Consider the following 19,347-nt stretch of genomic DNA (forward strand, 5'->3'; position numbering starts at 1 on the left):
AAAGAAGGCCGTCGTGAGCTTTTCTGCGCATCTTACAGCCACAGTCTGATGGGAGAGGTCTTAGATCTGAGTTCACTGCAGCGCAGAGGGCAAGGGTTCAGAAAAAGTGTTAGGGCACATGCTAAGTGGCGCACTCGGGTACAATTCTGGCGAAGCGCCGAGTCAAATGGGGGGGGGGTGTATGTGAAAAAACAAGTATGCATTTGCATGCATCAGAGGGGAAATCGCAAGGGGTGCAAGTCTGCTGTAGTTAAGGTGGAAGGGGGGGGTGTTGATGGACAGCCGCCGCCCGATGTATCTGTGCGTCAGGCGGAGTCCAGCCGATGCTGTTCTGGAGCTAATAAATAACTCTGACGGATTATTTTTCCCTTTCAAGCAAAGACAAGAAAATCGCTTCCAAAGCCAAAGGAAGTAGCCGAGCGCTCACAAATCATTAACCGAAAAACAACACCAGGCGTCGTCATAGAAACACCAAACACTTCGGCTCTTTTTCCTCGGCAAAGGAAGTCGCTTACGACCCTGACAGAGGCTTGGAGTCCTCCTGGGCAACAGCCAACAGCTCTGAGAGGGGGCAGGAGAGGTCCTGCTGCATAGCTGCAAGATCTCGAACTCAGGTCCTGGAAAAAGGGATGAAAGGCTCCTGAGGATATTGACACAACTGCTTATTTGGGGGAAAGAAAAGCAAATGTCAGCGCAGACTCATGACAACCGTAGCCAATGGGTACGTCAGAGAGCAAAGGCACGGAAGCGATTCTGAGCCGTGATTGGCCAAGTCGTCCATGACGTCATGCCAGTTCCTTCGTCTCCTCCAACGCAACACACCACCATGGCCCCCGTTTTTTACAGGGACTAAAGAAAAACTGCCTAAGAAAACACACTCGGCGTTCTACGGATGCGCGCAGTGTTAAAAATAAAAACCGCAGCAATAGGCCTGTTTGCACATTTCCACAGGCAAACCCCACAGCGAACCCAGTGCAAAGAATGTGCTAAAAAATGAAAAAAACAAGTCAGGGATTGCAAGATCTCTCTGCCACAAAAAGCCTTCCGAGCGCCCGCAGATGATGCTGTCGCGTACTGGAATGTCTTAAGGTACTTGCAGGACCCAAAATCTTCACCCAGCGGCAATGGGCGAGCACAGCACATAAGGATGCAGAAACATGCATTCCATCATTGGGTGTGGGAATAAAGGGAAGGAGAGTGACCCAGAAACGCTCTGAAAGGCGACTGGGATTGAGCTACAACCTGCTGCCTTGTGCAACCAGATGGTGGTGGGGAGGGCATGGGCCTTGAAATAGCAAGGACCACAAACCCCTCAAGCAAAATCATCGCCTCCCAGTCCCTCCAGACCAGGGACCCCTGACCGTTAGGTCCAGTCGTGGCCGACTCTGGGGTTGTGGCGCTCATCTCGCTTTACTGGCAGAGGGAGCCGGCGTACAGCTTCCGGGTCATGTGGCCAGCAGGACTAAGCCGCCTCTGGCGAACCAGAGCAGCGCACGGAAACACCATTTACCTTCCCGCCGGAGTGGTACCTATTTATCCACTTGCACTTTGATGTGCTTTTGAACTGCTAGGTGGGCAGGAGCAGGGACCGAGCAACGGGAGCTCACCCCGTCGTGGGGATTCGAACCGCCGACCTTCTGATCAGCAAGTCCTAGGCTCTGTGGTTTAACCCACAGCGCCACCCACGCCACCAGACCAGGTCTCTCTCTCACACACACACACCCCTGGCCAAAATACACAACTCAGTAATGCACTGAATTGCCCCTCTCAGCAATGAGTATGCACAATTAACAGCTTTACCTACAAGTAACAAAGCATGTTGTTTTGTAAACAGAGGTTGTTTTTAAAGTAAAAAAGCGACTTGTTTCGTTCTGTATTTTTGGGTGGCAGCCAATGCTTCTTAGAATACGCCTGCTGAAATTAAGGGACAATGCTAACTTGGGTTTAGTAATTTATATGGATCTACCCAGAGTAGGGACGCAGGTGGTGCTGTGGGTTAAACCACAGAGCCTAGGACTTGCTGATCAGAAGGTTGGCGTTTCGAATCCCCGCGACGGGAGCTCCTAGCAGTTCGAAAGCACGTCAAAGTGCAAGTAGATAAATAGGTACCGCTCTGGCGGGAAGGTAAACGGCATTTCCGTGTGCTGCTCTGGTTCGCCAGAAGCGGCTTAGTCATGCTGGCCACATGACCCGGAAGCTGTACGCCGGCTCCCTTGGCCAGTAAGGCGAGATGAGCGCCGCAACCCCAGAGTCGTCTGTGACTGGACCTAATGGTCAGGAGTCCCTTTACCTTTACTTAGAGTAGGACGACCCATTGTCTTTCTCCTCTTGTCCTTTGAGAGCCACTAAAGCAGCGCAACAATATTTAAAGATAAACACACAAACAGAAGCCCCAAAGCAATGTTGTGGTTGTTGTTTTTATTTTTCATTTCATTTCTATACCGCTGTACAGTTTAACGAAACAATCTCAAAGCAGTTTGCAGCACGTTAAACATCAAACAAAACCATCTGGAATAAAGCAAATGCAAGCGTCAAGGAAAATATTCCAGATCTTTTCTAAGTGGCGTTTTGCTTTCCCCATATTCATTTACCTACTTAATTTCTAGAGCTTCCCCATAGCTGAAGGACTCTAGGAAGGCAGTGGGGTGTAGTGGTTAGAGCAGGGGTCAGCAGACTTTTTCAGCAGGGGGCTGGTCCACTGTTCCTCAGACCTTGTGGGGGGGCCAGACTATATTTTGAAAAAATAAATAAAAATGAACAAATTCCTATGCCCCACAAATAACCCAGAGATGCATTTTAAATAAAAGGAGACATTCTACTCATGTAAAATCACGCTGATTCACGGACTGTCCGCTGGCTGGATTGAGAAGGCGATTGGGCCTTAGTTTGCCTTCCCATGGGTTAGACTGCAGGCTTCCTCAACCTCGGCCCTCCAGATGTTTTTGGACTACAACTCCCACGAACCCTAGCTAGCAGGACCAGTGGTCAGGGATGATGGGAATTGTAGTTTCCAAACATCTGGAGGGCTGAGGTTGAGGAAGCCTGGGTTAGAGTGTCAGATTGGGACCTGGGAGATGAGGGATCTAATCCCCACTAAATCATGAGGCTCCCTGGGGGACCTGGGACTCAGTCGCAGCCTCTTCGCCTACCTTTCAGGGTCGTTGTGGGGATTAACTGAGTGGGGGGGGCCCTCCACCTCTTTCCCCCTATTCTTCCTAATGTCTCAACAAATGAAATCGATTTGTAAAAAAAAAACGAAGTTACATGGGGGGGGAAATACGATTTACATACCTTTGTAAATCAAGAAAACCTTTAATAAAAATACATTTTTTAAAAAAAATTGAGCGGGGGGGGGCAGTAAATGAGCTCTTCCGCTCACCTGTTTGGACCAGCCAGAGGGGGAAGTATGTCGCCAACTCAGCGCCCAGAGATCTCCACGGGGCCGCAAATGGACCCACGCCAGTCGCAGAACACGCCTGGCTGATCACTAACACTGGTTGTGGGGCACTGTCTCCCAAAACGGGGTCCATAGTCAGGGATGGGCCGCAGTCTCCCCAAAACCTCCGCCCTACGGGAAAGCCAGCAAGCAGACTCGCCATTCTGAACCCCAAATCCTCCCAGCTCGACAAAAAAACACAGAGATGACAGGAAGGGTGTGTGTGTGTGTGTGTGATACCCAACCCCTTTAAAATAATTTTTTAAGAGTAACCAGGGTGTGCATGTGGAAGAGCGGCACATCCCTGCAGGGGGCTGGGCTGGATGACCCCACCAGACCCCAAATTCCAACCCTGCAGCGACTCTGGGAATAGGTGCTCAAATTCAGAAGCACGTAGATCCAGGAGCATGGAGGACGGTTCAGGAGCGCCTTATCTGCATCAAATCCTCTTAACACCCAGATTTAAAGTTGCGTTCCATGTCCTAGACCTAGGCCATGGCTAGGCAACTTAACGCCCGGGGGCTGGATGAGGCCCAATTGCCTTCTCAATCTGGCCCACTGACGGTTGGGGAATCAGCGTGTTTTTACATGAGTAGAATGTGTCCTTTTATTTAAAATGCATCTCTGGGTTATTTGTGGGGCATAGGAATTCGTTCATCCCCCCCACCCAAATATAGTCCGGCCCCCCACAAGGTCTGAGGGACAGTGGACCGGCCCCCTGCTGAAAAAGGTTGCTGACCCCTGGGCTAGATGATTCATAATCCTGCGAAACTGGACCTGCCTGGTGTTTTGACATGAGTAGAACGTGTCCTTTTATTTCAAATGCATCTCTGGGTTATTTGTGGGGCATAGGAATTGGTTCATTTCCTCCCCAAAAAAAATATAGTCCGGCCCCCCACAAGGTTTGAGGGACGGTGAACCGGCCCCTGGCTGAAAAAGGTTGCTGACCCCTGTCCTAGGGGCCCGTCATGCAAGGTTTCGGTTTTGAGCGAAGGCCTGGAAAATACATACACACACACACACCCCAGCTGGGATGCTTTGCCTGGAAGAATGACCTTTTCGGAGAGAGAGGCAGAGCGTGTTTCTGCTAGCTAGCAAGCAAACAAGCAAGGAAGGGGGAGGCCGGCTGAACTCACGCAGCAGCGAGGCAGCATGAAACCGACGGCCGAGGAGAAAAACAACAAGAAGCCAGCCTAACAATGGAGATCAGAAGGAGGCTGGACGCCCTCCAGGGAAAACATAGCCCAGTCCAGCCCCTGTGTCCCCTGGAAATGCCCTCCGCCAGGGCTGGCACCGGGACAAGATGGCTGCTGGCCGGCCACGTAGGGGCCCCTCCGTGTAAAACGGAAACCACGGGCAAATCTTGTGGGACCCGGTCTATTCTCCCTACAAAATATTCACACACACACTGGTAACATTCCCTGGTTTCCTATTCTGGGCTTAGGCCTTGTTTTGCTCCAAAATACTGGCGTTAAAATGGATAGTATGTGGAAATGAGAGAGCAATGCGGCCCTCCAATTCCTCCTATGTGGCCCACGAAATGCTCCCAGGCCACACCTCCTTTCTCCAGGCCACGCCCCTCGCCAGGCCAGCTTGCTTGGCACCCATCCTTTATACCCCGCCCATCTGGCTGAGTTTCCCCAGCCACTCTGGGCGGCTTCCAATCAAGTGTTAAAAACACTTTGAGGTTGAATCCTGACAAGAGAGAAGTACAGTTTTGGGGGGACAGGGGGAGGGCGGGTGTGGGGGACTCCCAGGTCCTGAATGGGGCAACTGTGCCCCTGAAGGACCAGGTGCGCAGCCTGGGAGCCATTCTGGACTCACAGCTGTCCATGGAGGCGCATGTCAGTTCTGTGTCCAGGGCAGCTGTCTGCCAGCTCCATCTGGAACGCAGGATGAGACTCTACCTGCCTGCGGACTGTCTTGCCAGAGTGGCGCATGCTCTGGGTATCTCCCGCTTGGACTACTGCAATGCGCTCTATGTGGGGCTACCTTTGAAGGTGACCCGGAAACTGCAATTAATCCAGAATGCGGCAGCTAGACTGGGGACTGGGAGTGGCCGCCAAGACTACATAACACCGGTCCTGAGAGACCTGCATTGGTTCCTAGTACATTTCCGAGCACAATTCGAAGTGTTGGTGCTGACCTTTAAAGCCCTAAACGGCCTCAAAGGCCCAGTATCCCTGAAGGAGCGTCTCCACCCTCATCGTTCAGCCCGGACACTGAGATCCAGCTCCGAGGGCCTTCTGGCAGTTCCCTCATTGCGAGAAGTGTGGTTACAGGGAACCAGACAGAGGGCCTTCTTGGTAGTGGCGCCCACCCTGTGGAACGCCCTCCCTTCAGATGTGAAGGAAATAAGCAGTATCTTCTCTTTAAAAGACATCTGAAGGCAGCCCTGTTTAGGGAAGTTTTTAATATTTAATGTTGTATTGTTTTTAACGCTTGATTGGAAGCCACCCAGAGTGGCTGGGGAAACTCAGCCAGATGGACGGGGTATAAATAATCTATTATTATTATTATTATTATTATTATTATTATCATCATCATCATCATCATCATCATCATCATCATCATTACAACTTTCCCCAGTGTAGCGGCTAAGTGACCGACTGAGCTACGATCCGCAGGTCCTGGGTTCAAATCTCGCCTCTTCCATGAACTCAGAGGGGGCGTTAGGCCAACCCTTCTCTCTCGGTCCTCAGTCCTCCCACCTGCAAAATGGGGGCGGGCGGGGAAGAGCGAGAATAGTGATTTACCTCACATGCGCATCCGTCTGGTTCAGCAACATTTTCGTGAGAATTATAGTACGGTTGTTTATTTTTAAAGCACACTTTCCCCTGCTTTAAAAGGATTGCGTTTTTTTAATGTTAAAAGGTCCAAAACGCATTGAACCCGAAGGGCTGAAAAGGGGCTGTGTCCCGTTTGTTTATTTTCTGTCCTGGCATAGCTCTGTCGGTTCAGCACGAGACACTTAATCTCAAGATCGTGGGTTCGAGTCCCACGTTGGGCCAAACTGTCCTGCATTGCAGCGGGTTGGTCTAGATGACCCTCGGGGGTCCCTTCCAACTCTGGAAATCTGCGATTCATTGCCTCTAGATCCCACCTCTCCTTCAAAGAGCTCAAGCTAGCATGGACAGCTCTTCGCGGTGACATCCTCGCCACGACCCTGAGAGGCAGGGACGGGCCCAAGGTCACCCAGCCGGCTTCACGGCCGAGCTGCCTGGCTTTGGCAAACCTTTCCTCGCCGCTTGGCCTGCGCCAGCCCTGCAGTCCTCCGGGGAGTGGGCCGCACTCAGGCCAGGAGCAGGGCTGCAGGGGCCACACGCTTTCCCCAGAAAAAAATCCTCAACAACATGCAACATAAAAACAGGTCCCTTCGACCGAAGGAAAGCAAGCCGCTGTTTTCTACCCTTTGCCGACAAGAAGCTAACCCGAAGTGCTTTTTTTAAAATGGGGAGGGGGTGTAGATTTGCACGCAATCTTCCCCCGTTGCATCGCAGACCCTTCAAAAGCTCACAGACAAACACAGAAGCTGGGCACTGCACCGAGGGACGGTGCCGTTTTCATGTTGTGTTTCCTCGCCGCCCGACATGCTTAGATCACGGAGAACCCCACACGGTATCTCAAGACCCCCCCCAGGCGTTTCTCACAACGGCATTCCAGGCACCCAGAATCACACTGTGCATCGGCGGAGAGAAATGCACAATGTCGTTCCGTTCGTAAGCATGTGCGCACTAGAGAGCTCTGCGCACCCACAAAACAAAACAAGCCTCTAGGCTCTGCGCTCAATTCGGACATCCGCTCACAGCCACGTTCTCCCATGCGCACGCAGGGCTGCTCTTACGGGATCAAGAGGGAACACGCATCCTCATAGGTGTCACCTCATGCGTCATGCATTTGACGGTCCCTCGCTCTGCACCTGCGCGGAGCCCCGGGTGCGAAAGAGGCGGCCAGGTCGTGAGAGGGGAAGGCGTTAAGTGAGGGGTGCAGGCAGGGGCATTGAATAGGGGCAGAGAAGAGCGTTAAGGGATTGCGGCAGGAGAGAGGGGGACGCAGGTGAGGACGATGCTTACAAACAGTACGGTGCAGTGGTTAGAGCAGGACTTCCTCAGCCTCGGCCCTCCAGATGTTTTGAGACTACAGTTCCCATCATCCCTGACCACTGGTCCTGCTAGCGAGGGATCATGGGCGTTGTAGGCCAAAAACATCTGGAGGGCCAAGGTTGAGGAAGCCTGAGTTATAGAGTGTCGGGCTAAGAGGTCCGGGTTCAAATCCTTTTTCCCCTGCCACCCACAGCCAAGAAGCGACCTTGGGGCTAACCGCAGCCTCTCTCAGCCTACCCTACCTTGCAGGGGTGTTGTGAAAATAAACTGGGGATGTGAAGGACCATGGGTTTGAGCTCCGCAAGGCGGGGTGGAAAAAGGGAATAAACAAGAGAAATAAACGTGTGAGAATGAGGGCAGGGGGGTGTGTCGAGAGAATGTGTTCGGTAGCAGAGAGAAGATTTGAGAGGGAAAGAATTTTGTGTGTTTGTGTGTAAGCTTGCGTGCAAAATGTGGCCGTGTGTGTGTGTGTGTGTTTGTGTGTGTGTAAATGACATTGCAACTATGGCCTAAGGGATATGGGGTTATTAAAGCCAGTTCGAGAGGGGGGAAATCCCCAGCCTCAGGGTTTCGTAAGGGCGCCGCTAAAAGGAATCTGGATGTGACCCTGATCTTCCCTCCCACTTTACTTCCCGCTGAAAGCTGAGATCGACCACCAAAAATGTGAAGTATTTTCCCCAACCCCGGCTGAGGAGGGCATGACAGCATACGGAAGTGTGACGGTCCTGTGTTGTCGGCTGAGGAGGAACGAACGGCAGGCCGGCAGCCTTGCCCTAAGCCGGTTGCAAACAGCAGGGCCCTCACACAAGGCAGTGCGGTATAGTGGTTAGAGACGGCAGGGTTCAACGCTCTACTCAGTCACAAGGCTCGCTGCTGGGTGACCTTGGGACAGTTCCCAGCTCTCGGGCTAGCCTACCTCACAGGGGTGTTGTGAGGAAAAAAGGGAGGGGCGGCGTATGCCACCTTGGAGGAAAGATGGGATACAAATCAATTAATAACGTGACTGTAGGATGACGATGTTAGCTAGGTTTGGCGTGACACCCAGTGTGGATTTTCTGCCTCAGGCCTAGAAAAATGTCCTGTGTGGCTCAGAGGTTTCTGTTTAGGATTTGGCACGTATTTATGTCCCCGTCGCAGGAGTGGGATAGATTTAAGACACTGAGAGAAATTCGATATAGGGAGAAAGGGATATAGGGAAAACAGGTCTGAGGCACGTACAAGGAAGGCAGGCAAAGCGAGAGGGGATAACAGGAAACAGAAAGGGTCTGTGGTGCGCACGTTCTGACAGGCGTGTGGCGAGGTTGTCGTGAGGAACGGGAGGGCAGCGGATAGCGACACGCACATCCAAGACACGCGAGATGTCTTTTGGAGGTAAATAAACAGGAGATTACGAAGGAAGGAGTCCGTGCCGTTAACAGGCAATGGTTTTTTCCATCGAGTGGTAGGCTCAGAAGGGACCCCTCCTGAGGGTCTTCGAGCCCCACCTCCTGCAATGCAGGGATCGCAGGGATCCAAGGCAGGCTCTGCCAACCTGGTGCCCTCTGGGTGTTTGAGGGCAGCGATGGGGCTGGTGGGAGCCGTCGTCCAAAACATCCGGGAGGCACCAGACTGGCAGGTCTGAGAAACGGCACATGGGCATGTACGTGAGGCAGGGTTCTCAGCGCCTGAAGAGCAGGGGCCACGGATCGGCGGGAGGCAAACTCCTGAGGTGCACCAAGCCTGCGCTGTTTTGGGCATGGGATGAGCGCCGCTGGGTCAGGAAAACAACCAGAGCTTTGGCCACATTAACCCTCAGCATTCCCTTGCGGAAGAGGGAACCAAGGAGAAGACCAGGCGAAGAGATGAAGGCTGAGAAGGATCCCTTCTCCTAATGAGGTCACCCTCACAGCCTCTCCCCCCCCCTTCATGTTGGGGTGGGGGGTGCTGTTGGAGGCTGCCCATCCCCATCCCCAAACACGGATCCTCTTCAAAACTCGCCCTTTCCCAATATTTCTGTATTTCTGCTGCCATGGGAAACATGCCAGCGGAGATCTCTTTTCTAACCCCAAATATCCAGGTCGCCCCGAACACTTCCAAAAAAGGATCCCCCGCTGAGATCCATCGCCTCTCTGTTAACCCATGAGAAGCACAGGAGTGCGTGAGCCTCGCGCGATCCCAGGACCCAAAGAGAATCGCCCCAAGCCGCCGGAGGCACCCGCCGCTGCTCGCCTCCCCAAGCGCGCAACTCCGCGCGCTGGGATCCCAGATCCAGTGTATAGGATGGCTGCAGAAAAGCCGCGGAATCCTCATCCTCTCTCTCTCTCTCTATATATATATATATATCAGGGTTGCTTCCAGAATTGAAATTAAGGAAGCCAGATCACCCACCACCACAGGCCTGACTTTTCGACCCAGGGGTCCCCAAAATATCCCGGATCGCCCAGGGGTCATTTCCGGAATAGGTGTTTGGGGAGGGGGGTCTCTTCAAGGTCTCCCGTCCACTCCCCCCGCCCTCCCTCCAAAAGAGAGAGATCGAAACATGCAATGCGTGGCGAGGATGCTAAATGCGCAGCTTCGCCTCCTCTTTCGCTGCGCCCCTCCCCAAAAAAATAACACCCAGCCAAGCAGGCTCCCCGCACCCCCCGTTCCTAAATCCCCGGGCCGACCTCTTTCCGAGCGCCTGGAGAGTTCTAGAACCGCCGCCCTGGCAGGAGGGGAAAACTTTCCCTTTCTCGGGTGGCTGGGTGCGTGTTTTTTGGGGGGGTGTCCCTCGGTTCTTTCCCGGGACTGGCGCGGACCCCCTCCCCAGCTCCGGAGATCCGGATGCCCAATTACGCAGCTGGCTGGAGGGCGGCGCGCCCCGGCGGCGATCTTGGGCGCACGTCGCGGGGAGAAAAGTGGCGTCGCCGCGCGCCCCGTTTGGACACCCCCTCCCCAAACACCGCGGGGCCCCGGGACCAGCCCCGACCGATCCCAACCCCACCCCGGCTGGCGATCCGGGGGACTAGGCCGCCTTGGAAAAGGGCGCTGGGTTGGGGCCCTCTCCAAGCGCCCGCGGGCAGCCTCGCCCTTGTTTTGCGCGCCCCGAGGGGAGCGCACGGGACCGGGGCGCCTCCGGTGGGAGGCTGCCCCCGTCGGGTCGGCGAGCCCCCTACCTGCGTGTCTGCTGCTGCAGCGGCGCGGCGAGGCAGCCCAAGATGGAGTCTTCTCGCCCCGCCATTCATGCTCGCAGCCTGCTTGGCACGGGACGCCGCTCCCCTCGCTCGCCGCCGCCGCCGCCGCTCCGCGCTCTCCTCTGGCTCCGGCGCTCCGCTCAACCCGCCGCCGCCGCCGCTGCCTCCCCCTCTGACATCATCGCAGAGGCTCAGCCGAATCGGAGCGGCTCAGGCTCGGCGCCGCCACGGCAGCCGCGCGCAACTTCGCCCTCGGTGCGGGCCAGCCCTCCGGCCCCCGGGACGCCCCCCAGGAGAAGCCCGCCAGCGAGAGCGCACGTCCCGGGGCTGGGGAGGTTGCAGTGCGGGGTGGGAGAAGAGAAGACACGCGCTTTCCAATCACGCGTAACGCGGGTTTCCTCTCTCTCCGCGTTGGTCCCTGCAAAGGGAGGCGCCTCTGATCATGTGCAGAGCGCCTGTAAGCGCAACGCGCTCCGGGGATAGCAGCGGAATAAAGGGGAGAGCGGGGCGGGAGATGCTGTGAAACGGGGCTTGCTCGGAAGTAGGTAGGGTTTCTGGAAGGGGTCACCGAACATGTGCAGAGTGCCTTTTCGTGTAACCACAACGAATAAACCTCTCCTGGGAGTGCCAACACAAGAAGAGGGAGAGGGGGCAAATATACTGTGAATCGGGGCTTACTCGCAAGCAAGTAGGGCTTTCTGGGAGGTGCCACTGAGCATGTACAGAGTTCCTTTCCGCCTTCACGCGTCAGGGCGACACAAACTCTCGTCTGGCGTATGCGCATACAAAGGAAAAGAAACGGGGGTGAGTGTAAAATTGGGTTTCCTCGGAAGTAAGTCGGATTTGTGGGAGGTGCCACCCCTTCTCTAGGGCAGCCCTCTGCAAATAGGGCCCCTTGGGGCTGTATCCAAGGCCAGTTCTACTCAGATGGGCACACTGAAATCAATAGGGGCAGTGGGTCTGCCCCAAGGAAAGGTCAGCCAGCTGCACAACCTTCAATGGGGCCTGCTTCCCAGGTATAAAACTGCAGCCTCACAGTGCAAATGTCTGACAAGGGAAATTCAGAGGTCAAAGTCTATTATTATTATTATTATTATTATTATTAATTGCATTTATATATCCCACATTTTTTCATCAAAGAAGCTCAAGGTGTTCGACAAGTTTCTCCCCTCCTCATTTAATAACCCCACAACAACAGTAGGCTGGACAGACTGAGAGACGCTGATGTCACGACCCACAAGTGATTTGAACCCTGGGTCTCCCAGGTCTTGGTCCGACACCCTAACCAACTATACCACAATGATCTACCCTCAAGCATGGATTTATTCTTATCCTTGTTTTATTCTTATCCCAGCTGTACATGAGCTGTGATTGAGCGGGTGAGACCGTGTGGGTCAGAAAGGCAGTTTCTGCATGTGGTGTAGAGGGAACGGAGGGTCAAGGGAGCCCCCTCAGAAGCAAAACTCTGATCCTCCACCTCCTCTGCCTTGCGGATATTTTCGGGAGAAGAAAAGTCTCAGGACTAAGCCCCACACAGATCTGGAGCGGAGTCCCTAAAATGGTTGGATGGGGCCTTGTACGCCTCCTTCCGGCAACCGCTGCAGCCAAGCTGGTGTCAAACATCTTGCTCTGCTTTGGACCACATCAGGGGGGGTCTTGTCGTCTGGGCAGCCTAGGACCTCCACACACACTGCCCAGGCTTGTGCCCCAGAGCTCACTTCAGTTCTGCTAATGCAGCAGTTTGGCCTCACCCCTGAAGGCATACTCCATTGTTTTCTGGAGACAGAAAGATGCCAGCAACAGAGGGGAGCAAAATAATAATAATAATAATAATAAGTTCTGTCTAGTCAAGTTGAGTGGGATCAATTCCAATCTGTTACCTCCGAGGATGTGGACAGGCTGCTTGGACGAGTGAAACCAACCACCTGTCTCCTGGATCCTTGCCCATCCTGGCTTATAAAAGCTAGCCGGGAAGGACTGGGCAATGGGCTTCGTGGGGTGGTGAATGCTTCCCTCCGTGAGGGAGCCTTCCCAGACCCGCTGAAAGAGGCGGTTATTAAACCGCTTCTTAAAAAACCATCTTTAGATGCGGCCACGATGGCCAACTATCGCCCAGTCTCAAATCTTCCATTCCTGGGCAAGGTGATTGAGCGAGCGGTTGCCGAACAACTCCAGGCACGCCTGGAAGAAGCGGACCATTTGGATCCCTTCCAGTCGGGATTCAGGCCTCATCATGGGACTGAAACTGCCTTGGTCGCACTGGTTGATGATCTCCGGCGGGCTAGGGACAAAGGTGAGAGCTGTTTCCTAGTTCTGCTGGATCTCTCAGCGGCGTTTGATACCATCGACCATAGCATCCTTCTGGACCGTCTTGAGGGGCTGGGAGCTGGGGGCACTGTTATACAGTGGTTCCGCTCCTTCCTCCTGGGCCGTGTTCAGAAAGTGGTGGTGGGGGATGAGTGTTCAGACCCCTGGGCTCTCACTTGTGGGGTGCCTCAGGGTTCTGTCCTCTCCCCCATGCTTTTCAACATTTACATGCAGCCGCTGGGAGAGATCATCAGGAGGTTTGGGCTGGGTGTTCATCAGTATGCGGATGATACCCAGCTCTACCTCTCTTTTAAATCAGAACCAGTGAAGGCGGTGAAGGTCCTGTGTGAGTGTCTGGAGGCGGTTGGAGGATGGATGGCGGCTAACAGATTGAGGTTGAATCCTGACAAGACAGAAGTACTGTTTTTGGGGGACAGGAGGCGGGCAGGTGTGGAGGATTCCCTGGTCCTGAATGGGGTAACTGTGCCCCTGAAGGACCAGGTGCGCAGCCTGGGAGTCATTTTGGACTCACAGCTGTCCATGGAGGCACAGGTCAAATCCGTGTCCAGGGCAGCTGTTTACCAGCTCCATCTGGTACGTAGGCTGAGACCCTATCTGCCTGCGGACTGTCTCGCCAGAGTGGTACATGCTCTGGTTATCTCCCGCTTGGACTACTGCAATGCACTCTACGTGGGGCTACCTTTGAAGGTGACTCGGAAACTACAACTAATCCAGAATGCGGCAGCTAGACTGGTGACTGGGAGCGGCCGCCGAGACCATATAACACCGGTCTTGAAAGACTTGCATTGGCTCCCAGTACGTTTCCGAGCACAATTCAAAGTGTTGGTGCTGACCTTTAAAGCCCTAAACGGCCTCGGTCCAGTATACCTGAAGGAGCGTCTCCACCCCCATCATTCTGCCCGGACGCTGAGGTCCAGCGCCGAGGGCCTTCTGGCGGTTCCCTCATTGCGAGAAGCAAAGCTACAGGGAACCAGGCAGAGGGCCTTCTCGGTAGTGGCGCCCACCCTGTGGAACGCCCTTCCAGCAGATGTCAAAGTGATAAATAACTACCTGACATTCAAGAGACATCTTAAGGCAGCCCTGTTCAGGGAAGTTTTTAACATGTGATATTTTATTGTATTTTTGGTTTTTATGGAAGCCGCCCAGAGTGGCTGGGGAGGCCCAGCCAGATGGGCGGGGTATAAATAATAAATTATTATTATTATTATTATTATTATAATAATTTTTATTTATACTCCGCCCTCCCCAGCCAAGACCGGGCTCAGGGCGGCTAACAGCAGGTATAAAAACAATTGATTCATTGACAATTTCAATTAACAATTGAAAAGGCGCTCTGCATATGTTTTAAGGCACTCTAGTCCTCATTTGGAAGGGACACGGATGGCACTGTGGGTTAAGCCACAGAGCCTAGGGCTTGCCGATTGGAAGGTCGGCGGTTCGAATCCCCGTGACGGGGTGAGCTCCCGTTGCTCGGTCCCTGCTCCTGCACATCAAAGTGCAAGTAGATAAATAGGTACCGCTCTGGCGGGAAGGTAAATGGTGTTTCCGTGCGCTGCTCTGGTTCGCCAGAAGTGGCTTAGTCATGCTGGCCACATGACCCGGAAGCTGTACGCCGGCTCCCTCGGCCAGTAAAGCGAGATGAGCGCCGCAACCCCAGAGTCAGACACAACTGGACCTAATGATCAGGGGTCCCTTTACCTTTACCTAGTCCTCATTTGACTATTCCAGGCCTTAGTAGCACAGATTCCAGAGGCCTACAGACTGGAGCAAATTAACTCAGGGCTGTTAACTGCTCCGATCTCGGGTGGTTTCTTGCTAGAGAGCCTCTGCAACAGCTTCCCCCAGCCTAGTGCTCTGCAGATGTTTCGGCCCTCAGCAAAGCCTTATATTCCAAAAACACCTGGAGAGCATTGGGTTGCAGAGCCCTGGAGGGGAGGAAAAAGCCATTCCCTCATCCATCATCCCATATAACTTCCTTTGGGGTAGACCTGTTCATCCCTTGCAGGTGCCTAGCAAGTGTCATCCAGCCTGGGGGAAGAGGCCCTGAGGGCGTGACGTCATAGTGGCGCAGGCAGGCAGGATGACATCACAATTTCTGCCAGGCAAGGGAGCCAGGCTAGGCGATTGAGGTGGCGGCTTGTTTGTACGGTGGCTGTGAAGGTAGGTGGGGGCTGGGAGAGTTGGGGAGGGCTCCTTCTACAAGCCCCGCCCTTTCCTCTTCTCGATCCCCTGCTACCCGAGTCAGGGGGGAAAAGAGGACTTCAGAAATGGTGACTCTCTCCCCCCACCCCACCCCACTTTGTGGCACCCAGAGTACTAGATTCCCACCCTTCTAGAATCCAGGCATAGAACCCAGACGCCCTGACGACAGATACCGCAGGAAGGGAGGTAGGGTCAGATCAGTGTGGGAGAGAAAGGTGGTGGCTTATAGTCACACACCCCTCCCACTCCTGACCCTAGGAAACATGGAGGAAGAGTTCCGCTTCTTTGGTTTACCTGCGTTGGATTTAGAAATCCCTGGGTTCAGACTCGGACGGCACGTCAAGGTAGGGCTAGGGGTGAAACCCGTCTGAAATCGGGGACAACACTCAGCTGGACGGACCATTGTGGCCCAATTTGGGCAGCTTTCTGCGTGAGAAAATCCCTGCCAAGGATAGCCTTGGCTCACTGCTCCCCAAACCCACCCCAGGAATATTAGGCAGGTGGTTGAGCTCCAGAAAGGAAAGGTAGACTTCAAAGAGAACCACGGGGTATGTGGCATAATGGTTAGAGTGTCGGACTGCGGCTTGGGAGACCAGGGTTCAAACCATAGCTGTCAAGTGTCCCTTATATGGCGGGACAGTCCCTTATCCCAGCGCCATGTCCCGCTGCTGTCCCTTATTGATGAGGCTTCGTTTGGCTGCTGGCTGGGCTTTCTGCCTTTGGCTCAGAGGGGCTCAGAGGTTGAACATACCTGTGCCTGGAAAACCCCTTAGTTTGGCTGCTGATCCCTTATTTTCGAGGCTGCTGGCCCCTTATTTTCAAATCTGTAAATTGACAGCTATGGTTCGAAACCTTCTTGGCTGTGCAGCTCAGTGGGTGACCGTGGGGCCTGCTTCCCGTCCCTCAGTCTAACGTACTTCACAATGTGGCACGGGGTTTAGCTAAATGACTCGTGGGGTCCCTTCTAACTCTACAATTCTATGAATCTGAAGTTGCTGTTGTGATAAAATGGGGATGAGAACGATGCGCCCCACCTTGAGATAAGGTGCTATGTAAATGGAATGAATAAAGAAAACTCGTATTAAGAACAAAAACAGATTATAAGGGGAAACTAGGAAGAAGGCAGGACGCGGGTGGCGCTGTGGGTTAAACCACAGAGCCTAGGGCTTGCCGATCAGAAGGTCGGCGGTTCGAATCCCCACAACGGGGTGAGCTCCCGTTGCTCAGTCCCTGCTCCTGCCAACCTACCAGTTCGAAAGCATGTCAAAGTGCAAGCAGATAAATAGGTACCGCTCCGGCGGGAAGGTAAACGGTGTTTCCGTGCGCTGCTCTGGTTCGCCAGAAGCGGCTTAGTCATGCTGGCCACAGGACCCGGAAGCTGTACGCCGGCTCCCTCAGCCAATAAAGTGAGATGAGCGCCGCAACCCCAGAGTCGGCCACGACTGGACCTAATGGTCAGGGGTCCCTTTACCTTTAGGAAGAGGGCAGATAGCAGACAATTGGGGGGGGGGTCATGGATGGAAAGCAAATGAGAAAGCTGGTCCAATGGTCCAGTCCTAGCCCTGGCACAGCATTGGGGAACTGGCTGCAGAATCCACCACCTATGCCAAAAACCCAGCAGGGTACAGTTAAACTGTGGAACTCCATGCCACAGTAGGCAGTGATGGCCACCCATCAGAAGAGGAATGGGCAAGTTCCTGGAGGAGTAAGGCTATTTTGGGGAGCTACTAGCAACAGTGCCTATGCCCTGTCTCCACAACTGAAGGCAGCGGTGCTTCTGAATGCCAGTTGCTGGAAAACGCAGGAGGGCAGAGGACTCTTGCGTTCGAATCCTGATTGCGGGTTTCCCACAGCATAGCCACTGTGGGAACAGGATGCTGGACTGAATGGGTCATTGGCTTGACACAGAAGGCTGTTCTTATGCTCTTAACATTTGAAAACGGTCCTCTCAACTCTCCCCTGACCATTAGGTCCAGTCGTGACCGACTCTGGGGTTGCGGTGCTCATCTCGCTTTATTGGCCGAGGGAGCCGGCATACAGCTTCCGGGTCATGTGGCCAGAATGACTAAGCCACTTCTGGCGAACCAGAGCAGCGCACGGAAACGCCATTTACCTTCCCGCCAGAGCGGTACCTATTTATCTACTTGCACTTTGACGTGCTTTTGAACTGCTAGGTTGGCAGGAGCAGGGACTGAGCAATGGGAGCTCACCACGTCGTGGAGATTCGAACTGCCAACTGTCTGATCGGCAAGTCCTAGTCCCTGTGGTTTAACCCACAGCGCCACCCGTGTGCCTTTAGTCTCTCCTTGCTTGCAACTTATTTCCGGCTTCACAACACTCCCCCGAGGTGGGCTTGTTTAGAAACCAGGTAAAGGTAAAGGTACCCCTGCCCGTACGGGCCAGTCTTGACAGACTCTAGGGTTGTGCGCCCATCTCACTTAAGAGGCCGGGGGCCAGCGCTGTCCGGAGACACTTCCGGGTCATGTGGCCAGCGTGACAAAGCTGCATCTGGTGAGCCAGCGCAGCACACGGAAACGCTGTTTACCTTCCCACTGGTAAGCGGTCCCTATTTATCTACTTGCACCCGGGAGTGCTTTCGAACTGCTAGGTTGGCAGGTGCTGGGACCAAATGACAGGAGCGCACCCCGCCGCGGGGATTCGAACCGCCGACCTTTCGATTGGCAAGCCCTAGGCGCCGAGGCTTTTACCCACAGCGCCACCCGCGTCCCCGTTTAGAAACCAGGCAGGTGTATAAAAGCTGGCGTTAGAGGTATGCTAGTCGGACAGAAATGCCTGGCCTCATTTGCAACCTCCCTTTGTTTCCCCCGCCCTCTCCTGCAGGTACCCGCTGGCTCCCAGCAATCCCTTGGCACTCCTGCCCATGGCACCTCGCCCGGGGCCCCCCGATCGAGCGGCCTGGACCGTGGCCGACCTGCTGCGGTTCTCTCCCCCGCCCTGCTCCCCGCCGCCCCCGCCACGACGCCCGCTTTGGAACCGCTACCGCCTGTCGGAAAGCATGAAGGGCCTGCTAGTGGCACTCCTGGGGGGCGGCGTCCCGGCCGGCTTCGTGGCCCCGTTCACCCGAATGGCCAACGAGGCCTCCGGCATCCCTTCGCTGGAGATCCTCCTCTTCCGCTGCATCCTGCACCTCCTCTTTGCGTGCTACCTGCGTTGCCAGAAGGCTCCTTGCTTCGGGCCGCCGGAGGCCCGCCAGCGGACGGTCCTCCACGCCTCCATCAACGTCATCTCAATCGGCTGCGCCTACAGCTCCTTCATGGTGGTGCCCAGCGGGAATGCCGCAACCGTCCGCAAGGGCTCGTCGACCATATGCTCCGTCCTGCTGGCCCTGTGCATCGAGAACGGCAGCTTGACGGGCTACGACTGGTTCGGGTTGGTGGGCAGCACCCTGGGCCTGATCATCATGGTAGTGCCCGACCTCCTGGACCTCGACAAGAGCACGCAGCTGTACGACACGTTCGGCTATGCCCTGGCCTGCCTCGGAGGGATGGCGCTGGCGCTGGGGCTGGTCATCTTCCGGGCCCTGGACTTCCCGGCCAAGCTGGTGACGGTGGCCTTCCTCTTCGGCGTGGTGGGAAGCCTGGTCTGCTCTCCAGCCATGTTCCTCCTCCAGCAACCCGTCATGCCCCTCGACCCCCTGACCTGGACTTGCGTGGTGGCCATCAGCTTTCTGGCGTTGGTCTCCTTCCTGTGTGCCAGCTACGCCGTCACCAAGGCGCACCCGGCCCTGGTGTGCGCCGTGCTGCACTCCGAGGTAGTGGTGACGCTGGCGGTCCAGTACTACGTCCTGCGCGAAGCCGTCACGCCCTTTGACATCATGGGGGCGGGGGTCATTCTCGGAAGCATAGTCATCATCACGGCCCAGAACATCAGCTGTGACGCGGCCGAAGAGGACGAGGACGCCAGCGTCCAACTGAAGGACAGCACATAGCCGCGGCGAGGCACAAGGTTCGAGCAGACTCCAGGAGGACGGACCGGAAGCAGGGACCTTCCAAAGGACCGACCAGCGAGGGCGTCGCAGCTTTAAAATCCGCCTGCCCGCCCCCCAACGGACAAGATGGCGGTGAGGCTTTGGACGAGGTAGCCGTCCGTTGCCTTTTGGACATCT

At 54.8% G+C, this 19,347-nt stretch overlaps 2 protein-coding genes across 2 annotated transcripts in view; one reads left to right on the forward strand and one right to left on the reverse strand.

Moving 5' to 3' along the window:
• Positions 1-10,998, reverse strand: part of ZBTB4 (zinc finger and BTB domain containing 4) — a 33,176-nt gene extending 22,178 nt beyond the window's left edge. Inside the window, exon 1 of the mRNA XM_028751985.2 lies at positions 10,674-10,998. The gene's annotated coding sequence lies outside the window, so the exon portion shown is untranslated. The remainder of the gene's footprint in view (positions 1-10,673) is intronic.
• Positions 8,826-19,343, forward strand: SLC35G6 (solute carrier family 35 member G6). Its single transcript, XM_028752006.2, has 2 exons — positions 8,826-8,910; positions 18,063-19,343. The coding sequence occupies exon 2, from the start codon at positions 18,103-18,105 to the stop codon at positions 19,168-19,170; it is 1,068 nt and encodes a 355-aa protein (XP_028607839.2). The 5' UTR covers positions 8,826-8,910; positions 18,063-18,102; the 3' UTR covers positions 19,171-19,343.
• Positions 19,344-19,347: the final 4 nt, after the last annotated feature.

The sequence above is a fragment of the Podarcis muralis genome, chromosome 13 (assembly GCF_964188315.1).
Source record: "Podarcis muralis chromosome 13, rPodMur119.hap1.1, whole genome shotgun sequence".
Classification (NCBI taxonomy): Eukaryota; Metazoa; Chordata; class Lepidosauria; order Squamata; family Lacertidae; genus Podarcis; species Podarcis muralis.